The following is a 13564-nucleotide window of genomic DNA, read 5'->3' as shown; positions in this document are numbered from 1 at the left end:
GTATAAGCAGTAAGCTTTTCAAATATCTATAAATAAAGTGGCTGTGCACAAATATACCATAATTGCAATATTAATGTTCGTGAATTCACACTTTGCAGACTCATATGATACGCAGCCAGTTTGATGGAGTGCCCCTGCAATAGATGCCCGAGTTAATGAGAAAGACAGGAGCGAGGAAAATGCAAACTTATTGTAGCTGATTTCATCATAGCAGTATTCGTCAACAAAAATGCTCACTGCATGATTTCACCAGTTTCTTCAGCCATATTGCCGATATTGGAGCATGATGCACAGCACCATGTTTAAAGCAGTATAAACAAAACAAATAAACATAAACAGCTGACTCCAGCTGTCGAGCAAAGTGGTAGAGGGGTCATGATTGGGGCTTGTTTTGCAGTTACAAGGTCTCCACGCCTTGTAGGTGTTGGCTCTCCCATAAAAAAAAGTATTAGAGAAGAGTGATATGAGCCTAAAATTTTATCACACTGTTTACTTTCTATTTCAATTCAATTCAGTTTTATTTATATAGCACCAATTCACAACACATGTCGTCTCAAGGCACTTCACAACAGTCAGGTACATACATTCCAATTAATCCTAACCATTGAACAGTGCAGTCGGAGTTAGCTTTTTATTCAAATTGGATAAAAGGTTTTTCTGTCTAAGGAAACCCAGCAGATTGCATCCAGTCAGTGACTTGCAGCATTCACTCCTCCTGGATGATCATGTAGTGACAGTGGAGAGGAAAAACTCCCTTTTAACAGGAAGAAACCTCCACCAGAAACAGGCTCAGTGTGAGCGGCCATCTGCCACGACCGAATGGGGGTTTGAGAGAACAGAGCAGAGACACAAAGAGAACAAAGAAGCACTGATCCAGGAGTCCTTTCTATGGGGAGGAAAAGTAAATGTTAATGGATGTAGCTCCTTTAGTCGTTTCACCTAGAAAGAAAGAACAGATAAACTCTGATCCAGTTTTCAAGGTTAGAGTCTGAAAGAGAGCACATAGAATTAGTCACAGTAAAGCTCAGTCAATTGCCATGTCTAGGAGAGAGAAAGGGTTAAACACTTAAAGACAGGGCTATGTGGATCATCAATAGAGGGTGAGCATTAAGTTGTTGCCAGCAGAAGCTCGGACGATTCCCCTCTCCAGAAAGGTGTCACAGGTAGACACAGAGTCAGGCCAGGTGTAGCTTCTAGGAAGAGAAAAGAGAGAACAAGGTTAAAAACTGAAATAACAGCAAATAATGCAAAATTGGAGAGTAGTATGAGAATGTAGCAAAGAGGGTGAAAGTGGTCATTATGTCCTCCAGCAGCCTAAGTCTATAGCAACATAACTAGACAGATAGTTTAAGTTCAGATTATTTAGTTAAACGGCGCTTATTTACAACAATGTCGTCTCAAGGCACCTCACAAAGGGTCCCACTGATGGTCATTGTTATACTAAAAACCACAAGGATTGGGGTACCTCTCTCTGTCAGACTGATTATAACCATTGGAAAAGAGAAGGGGTCAGACAGGTAGCAGAAATGGAGGGTGTGTTTGCACCTCAACCATAATGTGATAAAAGGAAAAGTGATGATAAAGAGTTTTTTTAAAATGTATCAGTTTTTTTGGTAATGGTATCTATCACTGCATACAGTTAGAACCTCACAAACACAAGCACTGGTCTCACAACTTAATGTAACAGTAGTTTCATTAAGTTGTGTAATTAATTACAGCGAAACACCACAGTATCTGCGTTCAGTCATGTTTTGATGCTCTTGTGAAACCAACAGTAAAAAAAATAGTTCAAACTGTGAAAGTAATAAGCCCAACCATACTAGTTTTCAAAAATGATTAGTTATAGTTTAGAAACATAAATAGAGAAAACAAAATTGTATAGTTAATTTTGTAGTCATTTTGCACACTTAGTTTCTCCCATATGACTTTGCTTTTGTAAAATAAATAGCCTTGCTGTACTATAATGTGTTCTTAAACTTAGATTGGTCTAATTTTAAATTTTTAAGAGTTTTTAACTTTTTAAGAGTTTTTTGTTTACGTTATACTATGTAAAACATTAAAGCTTAAAAGTGAACTTAATGACTGTCATGAGAAAATTCTTCCTACAATAAAAAGTAGAAATAAAGAGAAGGCCAAATTTAATATGTTTATTACCTAGTAACGCGAGGTGTTACCCCTGGCTGGAGACCGATGCAAGTGCAGCAGGATGTCTGGTCAGTCTGTACGTTCAGCTCACAGAAACACTTCATCAGAAATTCAGGGGTACGTCTTTCACTCGTCTTTTTAAACTGAAACTACTGGCTAAATAACTCCAAACATTTTCTCTTTTAATTTTTTATTTTCTTAAATCTTACCCCCTGTCTTTGTGCCCGTTCATTTTTCAGAGCGCCTGCTGCCTGGTCAGAGAGGTGCTCTGTGGCTTTGTTTAATGCAGTACTGTGAGAGCTGCACCTCCCCCCGTACACCTGAGTATCTGCTGTACCTGTACCACACACACCTCCGCAGCCTGCCCTGGAGACACCTGCATCCTGACACTAAGCTCATGGAGCATCTTTTCAATGTGAGATGTAGTCTGACCCCTGCGCCGGCTGATAAGCTTGGCACAGCAGAACTTGTTAATATTACACTTTGAGACATCTTCTAATATTTGCAAGAGATCCTAAAATGTACCAACTTTATTTAGCTATTAAACAAAAGAAAGGCAATAATCCAGTGACCCTGTTTTCTGCTGAAAAAAGTTCAGTGATAAAACATATGTAAATACTTAATATGACTGCCCTATTATTCAGCACCTAATCTAACTTCAAACGGATGCAAATTACTTCTTGCTGTTTTGGGCCCTCTGTTATGACTCCACACATCTTCTTATGGTATCTGCCATTTGTATTACTATATTAGGGGACACAAGTGAACCTACAAATACAGGTGAACCTACAAATGAGCAACCATGTGATTATTAGACATAAATCTTGCTTTAGATAATAATTCAATATTTAAGAGTATTGATACAGATGTGGATGTATTAGTTAAACAGATCTTTAAATCCTTTATTGCAACACTGGAAAATGTAGAAAATCTAATCTTTAATTTTTGTACCATTTTATTCCATGAAGGAAGATAAGAAATAGTTGCTTTTAAAAAAATCACCTGTGGACTAATATCGGTGCATTCATATTTTCTAAAACATTTGATGTGTGTTGTCGGTTCTCACTAATATTTGACACAGTTGGAGCATATAGAGAGGGATCTTTCACCATTGCTCTTTGCACAATCTCTAGACCATTTAGTTCTGGGTCTTCTCTTATAATCACTTCTCTTCGGCTTACTCGGCAGATTTTCTGGGGTCTGTGATGGCCATGGAAGAAAGTTGATTCTGTGTCCGGTGAATCATATCTCTGTTGATTTGAGGATAGGCTTTTGATCATTATTCTGTTAAAAGATCTAATGATGACACATTTTTAGTTTACTGGTGAAGTCCACCAATTTGTTTATTAAAAATGATCTGCTGTTGATAGCATGATAGCAAGGGTTCATGATAGCATGAACTTTTAACAAGCCTCATTTGGAAGAAAGACGACCCACAGCATCTTAGATCCCCCACCGTTCTTAATAGAGGGAATTAAGTGTTGATTCATATATTCATCCTTTTTTCCTGCCACATCACCTAAAGTGTTTGTTTCCATAAAGTCCAGTTTAAGTCTCATCTGACCAAATCTCACATTTCCAGTTAATGTCCCAGCAGAGTGTAGCAAGCTACATGTTTATGTTTGAAATGGTAGGTTAGAAAAGGCTTTTTCTGCTCTTCTGTCATCAGTACCTGAAAACAGAAAAGTGCATTTAGATGGCATCTAAAGGGTGATTTGGAGACTTGGAGTGGTTTGGAGTGAAATCTCAAGATCCCACTCTTTGCCATGCTGTTCACTTTGTGTGAGCAGAAAATTAAAGATCGCTAGTTTAAAGTTTCTTTATAAAAAGGGAAAGTAAAACTAGGGATTGTGAGATTTTTGTAAAAAAAAAGGATTCCCCCCCCCCTACTTTGAAATAAATAATAACTTTATTTTAGTCTTTTTTGCAGATGTTTTACTTGTTATGGTACCGAATTTGTTTGCATCTTTACTTGAATAAAGTCCACCATAGCTCTACTGCTTACATGTTTGTTGGTGTGTTTTGACAGAGAGGATTTTCATTAAGCTTTATGTCTTCAGGTGGAGAGAGGAAGTCCCAAGAGCTGCTTCCTTTTTATGGGTGAACTGATGTGTGAAGTAAACTGGATCAGTGTTTTAAGCAACCACTTAGAAACGCCTCCCAGCGCTACAGCATACCCGGCTCTGTCAGGTGTGGTCATGCAGAAGGACTTGCACACCATGTTGGTCTATGTGTTATACATGCTGGTGTTTCTGACCAAAGAAGATGAGCTCCTCAGTAAACAAGTGAGTCCAGACGTCTTCAGGTCAGTGTCAGAGATCTTATTATTTACTGAGTTTGTGTTTTCCTCCTAAACTTCCAGGACTCCCCTCTGCTCAGTCTGCTGGTTCAGTGCACCTCTCTGCCCTGGTACCAACTGGATCTGTCTTCGTACCAAGGCATTCTGGAATATGTAGCCACCCACTATCCACCATCTCTGGTGCTCAGTGCTGATTCTGCCCCACAGCTGCTCCTGAAATTACTTCGTAGTGCTGCGGGGCTCCATCCACATCCCAGTGAGGCTCCTCACCAGGTCTGACAAAATAAGGCTTTTTATTTCCTAATTAACATCATCAGATATTTTAAAGCACCGGGCAAGATTTTTGCTTTTTGCAATTTTTTAGTTGGGATAAATATGGGAAAGATGAAAGCACTCATTAAAATAATTGCATTATCTGACTCTTCTCTGTGTTCAAACACATAAAAGCCTTCTTAAAATTTAATTTCTCAAACAAGTGGAGTAATATTCTGACTGATTACACAGTCCAGTTCAAGAAACAGTATATTGCCAAAAATATTCGCTCACCTGCCTTGACTTGCATATGATCTTAATTGACCTCCCAGGGTCCATTGTGACATTGGTCCAGCCTTTGCGGCTATAACAACTTTAAGTCTGCTGGGAGAGCTATCCACATGGTTTAGTAACGTGTTCATGGGAATTTCTGACCATTCATCCAGAAGCACATTTGTGAGGTCATAGACTGATGTTGGACAAGAAGGCCTGGCTCTCAGTCTCTGATCTAATTCATCCCAAAGGTGTTCTATCAGGTTGAGGTCAGGACTCTGTGCAGGTCAGTCAAGCTCATCCACACCAGACTCTTTCATCCATGTCTTTATGGTCCTTGCTTTGTGCACTGGTGCAGTCATGTTGGAAGAGGAAGAGGACATCTCCAAACTGTTCCCACAAAGTTGGGAGCATGAAATTATCCAAAAATCTCTTGGTTTGCTGAAGCATTCAGAGTTCCTTTCACTGGAACTAAGGGACCAAGTCCAGCTCCTAAAACACAACCCCACATCATAATCCTTCCTCCACCAAACTTTAATTTTGGCACAATACAGTCAGACAAATACCGTTCTCCTGGCAACCATCAAACCCAAACTCATCCATCAGATTGCCGGATGGAGAAGCGTGATTCGTCACTCCAGAGAATCTGCCTCCATTTCTCTAGAATCCAGTCGTGTCGTGCTTTATACCACTGCATCCAACTCTTTGCATTCCACCTAGTGATGTATGGCCTGGTTGTAGATACTCAACAATGGAAACCAATTCCATGAAGCTCTATATGCAATGTTTGTGAGCTAACCTGAAGGCCACGTGAAGTTTAGGGGTTTGTAGCAGCTGAGTCTGCAGAAAGACAGCAACCTCCGTGCGCTATGTGCATCAGCATTTGCTGCCCCCGCTCCTTCAGATCTTGTGGCCTACCACTTTGTGGCTGAGTTGCTGTCGTTTCCACTTTCTTAAAATACCTCTGACAGTTGACAGTGGAATATTTAGGAGCGGGGTAATTTCAGGACTGGACTTTTAGCACAGGTGGCGTCCTATCACAACACCACAGTGGAATTCACTAAGCTCCTGAGAGCGACCCGTTTACATGTCTAGGGGCTTGATTTTATACACCTGTGGCCATGGAAGTGATTGGGACACCTGATTTTAATTATTTGGATGGGTGAACATATGCTTTGGCAATATAGTACAGCTCTACTTGGTGTGATTCAATTTAGTGTAAATCTCAAGATCTCATTGATCTCATTGTTTCATGAAATAGACCTAGTGTTGTGGGATTAGTGGGATTATAGTGCAAACGTTGGTTGTTCTTTTGCATCCAGTTTTTAAGTTTAAGATCACTGGCATGACACTTGGAAATTCTGTAACAGAAATGCATTCATCCATGATTTAAGTTTGAACCAGCTAACAAGCATCAATGTCACTGGTACTGATCTGCTATCTCAAGAATTTAGCATTAGATGTATGAATAAAAGAAGATTATTAAACGCGTATCTCAAGAAACCAAGCTCAAGGTCCCAAGGTATTAAGAAAATGAAGGTGTTATCACTAGAAAATAAGCGTGAGATATAAAATAGAGATGCACCAAACAATCAGCCAGAGAGCGTACTCTGGCAGTTTTTTTCCCCAGATCAGTAAAATCGGTCAAATACCAGTCATATTAAATGCATTAAAGGTAAGAACTTCCATGATTTTCAGCCAATAAATCATCAACCAACACCATATACTTTCGTTGCACCTTTTCTGAGTTTGTCAGGGAAAGGTTAGGGACATACTACATACTTTGATGCATAAATAGGGATAATCTTGTGATTCCTTCATTTTCTGTTGAATTCAAAACTTCTGCCTCAATCAAAGAACCTGCTGCACATTATTTCTCTATGTATTTTCCAAATCCTTGAACAAAAATTGTAATCAGTGGGTCAAAAAAAAAAAACATGAAATAGGCATTGGCCAGGAAAAGCCTGACTGGTGCATCTCTTCATCAAAATGATCCAGATAAAACCAGTTCATCATGTTATCTGGGCGTGAATTGTTATCCCAAAAGGAAAATCAGCTTTAGTTCTCAAAACCTTTATTTACTACAAACAAGATCACATTATTTCGAGATAAAAAAAATTGCTACCATGAAAAGAAGAACTTGAGGAATCATCTGAAGATAAAAACCTAGTATAACTCTTGTCACTATAAACCGAGCTTTTGATCTCCGGATCATAAAATAATTAGGTTATGAAATTGTTGGGACAAAAAAAGCTTGAGGTCTCATTTTCTCAACATAAAGAGATTATAAAATTTCTATCAAGCTCAAGATCCTGTGAAGATGTATTTAGTAATTGAGAATTGTTTCAGCTGAAATCAGGAAGAAATGGACCCTCTGTTTTCCTCTCTCCTTCAGGAGGAGACTCTGAAGGCCGGATGCTACGTCTCATGGTCTGTGAAGTCACTGGTGACACTGGAACAAGGAGGTGGGATCAATCTTAGCAGCCTGGAGGCTCAGCTAGAGACACTTCTGGAAACCGTTGTTACATTCAACCCACCAGGTGAGCTGTATAGTCTAGCAATCTTTCGCACTGATAGCATCAACCACCTTTATGAAATTTTCCCATTGCCTTGGGTTCACTTTTCCCTCTGCAGAGGTGGGTTTAGAGCAGAGGCACATGGCGTTCTGCGGTCTTTTCAGCAACGCCTTGACTTTGCTCAATGGAGTGGGGGTGTCAGCAGGTGAGGCGCTGGCTGCTTACGTCATTACCTGGCTGGACAGGAAGGGGAGGGGCTGTCCGATTCTGCCTTTGCTCACAGCCTGCTCCCAGTGTCTTGCATCAGTGCGACACATGACGCGCATCATGGAGGCATGCATTACAGCATACTTCAACCATGGTAGGCTTGAGTTTGTTTTACCTATTTTTCATTTAAACAGTTCTGTACATAAATGTGTTGCATAAAAGATACAGTCGCTCTCAAAAGTATTAATTCTCCTTTAACTTTTGCACATTTTCTCACATTCTAAACACAAATTTCAATTAATGTTTCGGGCATTTTATGTAAAAGATCAACACAAACTAAGACATAATTGTGAAATTGAAGAAAATTCTTTTTTTTGTTTGGGGTTTTTTTCACAAAAGCCTAAAAAATGTGCAATGCATTTTTACCCTACTACCCCTAAATAGACTCCAGTGCCCCCAGTGGTATTCAGACGTTAGTTAAACAGTCAATATAGTCCACCACTGTGTAATTTAATCTCAGTATAAATGCAACTGTTCTGTGAAACCTAGCAGACAGGTCAAGAAGGAAGGTGTGTAGACGTTTAAAGCAGTGTTAGCTTGGCACGCCTGCAATTCAACATGGCAATTTTATGGAAGAAAAAGATAAGTTCTGTGGAAACAGGCCTTTGTCATTCCTCTACTTAAGTCAGGTAATCCCGCAGATATGAACGACAGACCTATTTCCAATCGTTGGGTTCTAGCATGTGTTTGAGTCATTGGTGTCTTTCTATGTCAAACAGACTTAAAACTAACAATATTCTTAATATTCTTTTCAATCTGGCTTTAGGGCAGGACACAATACAATCGCAACAACCTTAAATATAATAGATGATGTTAAAACACCACTTGAAAGTAAACATGTTTGTTTAGCTTTGCTTACTGACATAAAGCATTTGACTCTGTGGAGCCCTCTCACCTAATCAATGTTATACAAATGCTTGGCTTTAGTACAAACATGGTTAGTTTGATAAAAAGCTATTTGATAAAGCGCATTCAGTTTTTTCAGTTTGACTCAGATTTGAGGGATCCAGTCACACTGAATAAGGGGGTCCGACAAGGGTCTACTTTAGAGCCCTTGGTCTTTATATTCTATATTAATCGAATCTGTGATCAGCTTTAATTCTTCTCTTGCCATAATTATGCAGCCGTCTTTAGATGCAGTACGCTTAAATTTTGAGACCGATTTCATTACCTTACAAAATGCTCTCCTTGAGTTAAATGTAGTCCAAATGTTAGCAAACTGAAGTTATGGTGTTTTCCCATATCTTTGCAGCAGCCATTCTCCTATTAAAACACTAGATGTAGATTGTAGATTCTCACCAAATTTGATCTCTTGGCTTTCTCTCCAGGAGCTTCATGAGGTGGTCACCTGAAATGGTTTTCCAAACAGTCTTGAAAGAACTTCCCAGAGGTTCAATGAAATAAGGGCAAAGGTTAATATTCCAGTCATTACATCAAAGGGTTGCTACTTTAAGAAATATAAAATGTAAAACATATTTAAAGTTCTTTTACAATTTTTCACTAGCTACATCATTCCATAGGTGTATGTACAATGTAAATAGTCATAAACGTAAAGCAAACTATTAAATAAAGAGAATGACATTCTAAAACTCTCGACCGGTAGTGTAAATATCTTGGTATTTGGCTTGATAAAGATCTTAATTTTAAACATCGCATCACATTTCTTCTTTCTTCTTTCAATTTCTTCCCCCAAGCGACTTGTAACCAGCTTGTTTTTATCACAGTTTGACTTCAGTGACACCATTTAAAGATTTGCCTGTCCAACGACTGGGCCCAATTTACCATTAACCTCTAAGGTATATAACAGTCTCACCGTTTAGGATTTACCATTGTATTTTATTTAACTTTGCTGGATTTACCTCACTTAATGCTCCTACGATGACGCATTGGTATATTTTCATATACAAACCCATTTTAGGAAAATTGCCCTCATATATCTCCTTCAAGTTCACTGTACTCCAAAAACACACACAGTCTCAGATCCAGCAGTTGGCCTGCGGTTCAAGGTGCCCTTTGTGCGCACAGTCAGGGAAGATGAGTCTGTCCTGTTTTGGACCATAATGTTGGAATGATCTGCAGCTCAGGTTGAGGTTGAAGTCTCTCATCTCTTTATATAGTTTTGAATAAAAACTTTCTGAGGTTTCAGTCACATCTTGCATCTGTAACATCTAAGTGTTGTTATATTTGAAATAATTTAATAGTACTGTTAGTGATACTTTGTGTATGTCACAGCTTGTTTGCTTTTTGTATGTTGTGCTGCTTTTTACTTATACTTCTAAAAAGTATTGACTCGGGCAGGCTGAGTGCAAATGCTGACCACACTATTCAGATTTTTATTTTGAAAGAAAACATGAAAAAAATCTTTCTCCTTTCAGTTCAATATTGAGTGGTGTATATATATATATGGATTGATTTTGTTTCTTCCCCACTGTCACATAAGCTGGTTTCCCTCAAAATCACTAATCAGTTTAATTCCTGAATCTCTTCCTTGTCATGTTTGTTCAAGCTGAGGAAGAGTCTGTAGGTTGGGGCCCTGTGTTGGTGTCGCTACAGGTGCCTGAGCTCACAATGGATGACTTCCTCTCTGAAAGCCAATCAGGAGGCAGCTTCCTGACGCTCTATGCCTTCATCTTGCAACGCCTCAATAGCGAATACACAGCAGCCAATGAGAGGAGGATCCTGGCTCTCATTAACACATGGACCATGCAGGTCTTCCCCAGGTTTGACTTTAATTCATTTTAAGTGCTCTGTAACCTGCAGCCCTATTAGAGATGTTAATATGAAAGTTCTGGTCTGTCCCCAGCGGTCCAGGTGATGAAGCTAAGCTGTTCCTTTGGTGGCACAAAGCTCTGAACCTGTCTGTGGAGCAGCTGCAGCCGCAGGCAGGAAACACTGAAGTGTCAGGGGTCGTCATGGGACTGTTGCGGCTCCAGAACAGACTGCTTCAGCTGGGAGAAGATAGACTGAACTCTGGGCTGCTTGGAGCCATAGGCCTTGGGAAGAGATCCCCTGTTTCTAATAAGTGAGCTGTTGCATTATCAAATAAAAAACCTTAGTCTGTACTGATTTGCACGGTTTTGGCAAAGTCTTAAAAGTTCATAAAAAGTATTAATCGTTTTGGACCTTAAAAGTCTTAAATATGCCCAGATTTTTAATACCAGACCTTAAATTATATTTAGGTTAACCTTAAATTATATTTACGTTTATACTATATATACCTTTGTAAGTATTTTAAATAAATTTAGATAAAAACAAATGTAGAATATGAATAAATAAATACATTTTATTCATGCAAATCAAATCTTCTCTGGCTTGAAAACACTGTTGTCAGTAATTTATTAAAACTAAATATTAAGGTGTCCTAGGTTCAAAGGCACTCGATTCACATGTGGAAAACACCAATTTATCTTGATATAGCCATATTTAACATGCTTTGGTAATCAAACGAGTTTGAAATAAGCTGTTATGTAACCAGGTTTTAACCTATTTTTCATCATTTGTATTGACCTTGAATTTAAACCAGAATGGTCTTAAAAAGGTCTTTAAAAGTCTTACATTTTACTTACAGAAAGGTACAGAAACCCTGATTTGACACTGCCGATGAATTGTTCATTTCTGTTTAGATTCAGGGTGGTGGTCCGCTGCCTGGCAGCATTCCTGTCCATCCAGGTGCCATCAGAGAGCGAGCTTCGACTCCAACCCACCACAGACTTACAGCTTTCTGTAAAAGCACAACAGGTATGCACAATAACAGCTTTTTTTATGCTGCTCTGCAATAACTTGCTAAAATTAGTTTTGATTTCTTGTTTTTCCCCATGTGGATGCAGATGTTGGGGATGCTGGAGACCATGTCTGGCAATAAGCAGTACGCTGAGGTACAGGAGGCTTTAAATAAAGCAATCCAGTTCATCCGTTACCCAGGGCACTGTTTCAAAGATGGACCCCGCCTCCTGGCCCTGGTGGTCAACCTTCTGTACTGGGACCTCAGATATCTGCACGTCATCCGTTTACCTTGACTTTTCACTCTGGCAAGCAGGCAAAATGTAAAGGACTTTAGGCTCCTGCTGCTAAAACAGCGAGAGTAAACATCTGGGGAGACAAAAAGAACATGGAGCAAGTTTTCAAGTAGTGGCACTGATCTTGAGGATCTCTGTTATTCTGTCAATGAGGGCTGTGCAGGACGAATTATAAAGCTAGACAGAAATCCAAACATTTTCATTCGTCCCAATCTCTAACATTTTAGCACTTTACTTTTTTGTCCCCTATGTTCATGCCTCATCAGTTTGCTTTCAGCAGCATGTATCCTTCATGAGTTAGAGAGGATATGGCGTATATTTATTGAAGCAGCATTCAGCGCCTGGCTGCAGGTGTGAGTTTAACACCAACATGTGGAATCTCAGCAGAGAAAAAGATGAAGGCCCCAGAGATTACTGGAAGGATAGATCTAACAGTTCTTAAAATGGACTTGGTAACCTGCAGGGAAAGCTTCACAGTTTTTATTTCCTGATGGATGTATTTTACTGTTGATCAGTCTCAAATCTCTCAGCTCTTGGGAATGAACGCATCCTGAAGCATCAGTTTTGTTCATCCTTAGCCAAAAGTGCTCTACCTGCATTTGCCAAAGAGAAGTTTTTGTTTTTTCTTTGCTCATTACTCCAAGCCCTGGTTTCATCCATCATCCCCCCCAAGTACCACGATGTACCCAACCCCTTGGCTTCCTTATAAAGTAGTGTGTGCACAATGTTATTCAGATAACTCATGCTCCAGGTATTTCTCAGAGAGAGAGAGAGTGAGAGGGATGTGAAGACGTCTGTGTTTTCATGTAATTTGACGTTCACAAACCTGCCGTTTTTAAATCTTAGCAACTGTTTTAATGTTTTATTACTCTCCTTCCTGTTGCTCTGTGCCATCTCAAGAACAATCAAGCTGCACTTTAGCAGTCTGGAGCTTGCTCTGTCACCCATGTCGGTGTTATATGGGGACTGTTAATGTTGAAAGCTTTTCTTTTTTTTTCTTTTAATGAGTCACTGATCGAGAAATGTTCTGCTGAAAGGTTGCACAGAATGGATGGAGCTTCAGAGCCAAGCTGTACAATGAACTAAATAAAGTTGACTGCTGAATTGAATGTATCACTGCTATGTTTAGATGTTTAACATGCTGTTTTAACACAATACCTGTATTGTTATGGTATGAAACTTCTGTGACTGATGGAAAAAAACATCTAAGGGAGTAAATGAGCTTACAACCTATAAAATAAAGATTATTTGCTACTTTACTATGTTTAACTGCTCAAACATCACCGGTAAATTAGTCATTCAAGGACATAATAAGAAAAGATGGTGCCCGTGAAAAGTTAACATACATTTACCGTGGGGATGGATGTTTCTTTTTTAGTGGGGAAAGAAGTTTAGAATTTTTCTCTTATCTTCAAATTTATACATACAGGCTCAAATATTTACACAAACCCCCATTAATATTTGGTTAATTGTTTCTTAGGAAGTTGCAGAGAAACAACACACTTGTAGCCATCAGTAAGTTTCTGCCACAATAGAGGCCGGATATTTGACCGCGCCTTTTTATCATTGAGTTCATTTGTATTGGTTGGTTTCTTAGAGCAGACCTGGCTTTAAGCTTAATTTCCAGTTGGCGAGAGTTCAAGACACTGGGAAGAAACCTTTCCAGAAGCCTGCTTTGTCTCTTTTACAACCAGTTTTGATGTGTTTTGGATCATGGGTCCAAGCCTCAAAAGTTTTATTTGTTCATTTGAAGTTAAGTTGAAGAATTTGGAGGTAGCTCTGCTTTGTTAATCGAC

General features: G+C 39.2%; 1 protein-coding gene across 1 annotated transcript in view; it reads left to right on the top strand.

Annotated features, from left to right (window-relative positions):
* Positions 1-13027, top strand: part of epg5 (ectopic P-granules autophagy protein 5 homolog (C. elegans)) — a 36883-nt gene extending 23856 nt beyond the window's left edge. The window contains exons 36-45 of the mRNA XM_047381355.1: positions 2159-2262; positions 2385-2560; positions 4206-4430; positions 4508-4717; positions 7365-7509; positions 7604-7846; positions 10259-10472; positions 10556-10774; positions 11376-11490; positions 11580-13027. Coding sequence (XP_047237311.1) covers positions 2159-2262; positions 2385-2560; positions 4206-4430; positions 4508-4717; positions 7365-7509; positions 7604-7846; positions 10259-10472; positions 10556-10774; positions 11376-11490; positions 11580-11768 — 1840 coding nt within the window. The 3' untranslated portion in view covers positions 11769-13027. The remainder of the gene's footprint in view (positions 1-2158; positions 2263-2384; positions 2561-4205; positions 4431-4507; positions 4718-7364; positions 7510-7603; positions 7847-10258; positions 10473-10555; positions 10775-11375; positions 11491-11579) is intronic.
* The last annotated feature ends 537 nt before the right edge of the window (positions 13028-13564 follow it).

Source organism: Girardinichthys multiradiatus, chromosome 12 (assembly GCF_021462225.1).
Source record: "Girardinichthys multiradiatus isolate DD_20200921_A chromosome 12, DD_fGirMul_XY1, whole genome shotgun sequence".
NCBI lineage: Eukaryota > Metazoa > Chordata > Actinopteri > Cyprinodontiformes > Goodeidae > Girardinichthys > Girardinichthys multiradiatus.
The sequence above is the reverse complement of the archived record's forward strand: the minus strand, read 5'-3'. Positions and strand labels throughout refer to the sequence as shown.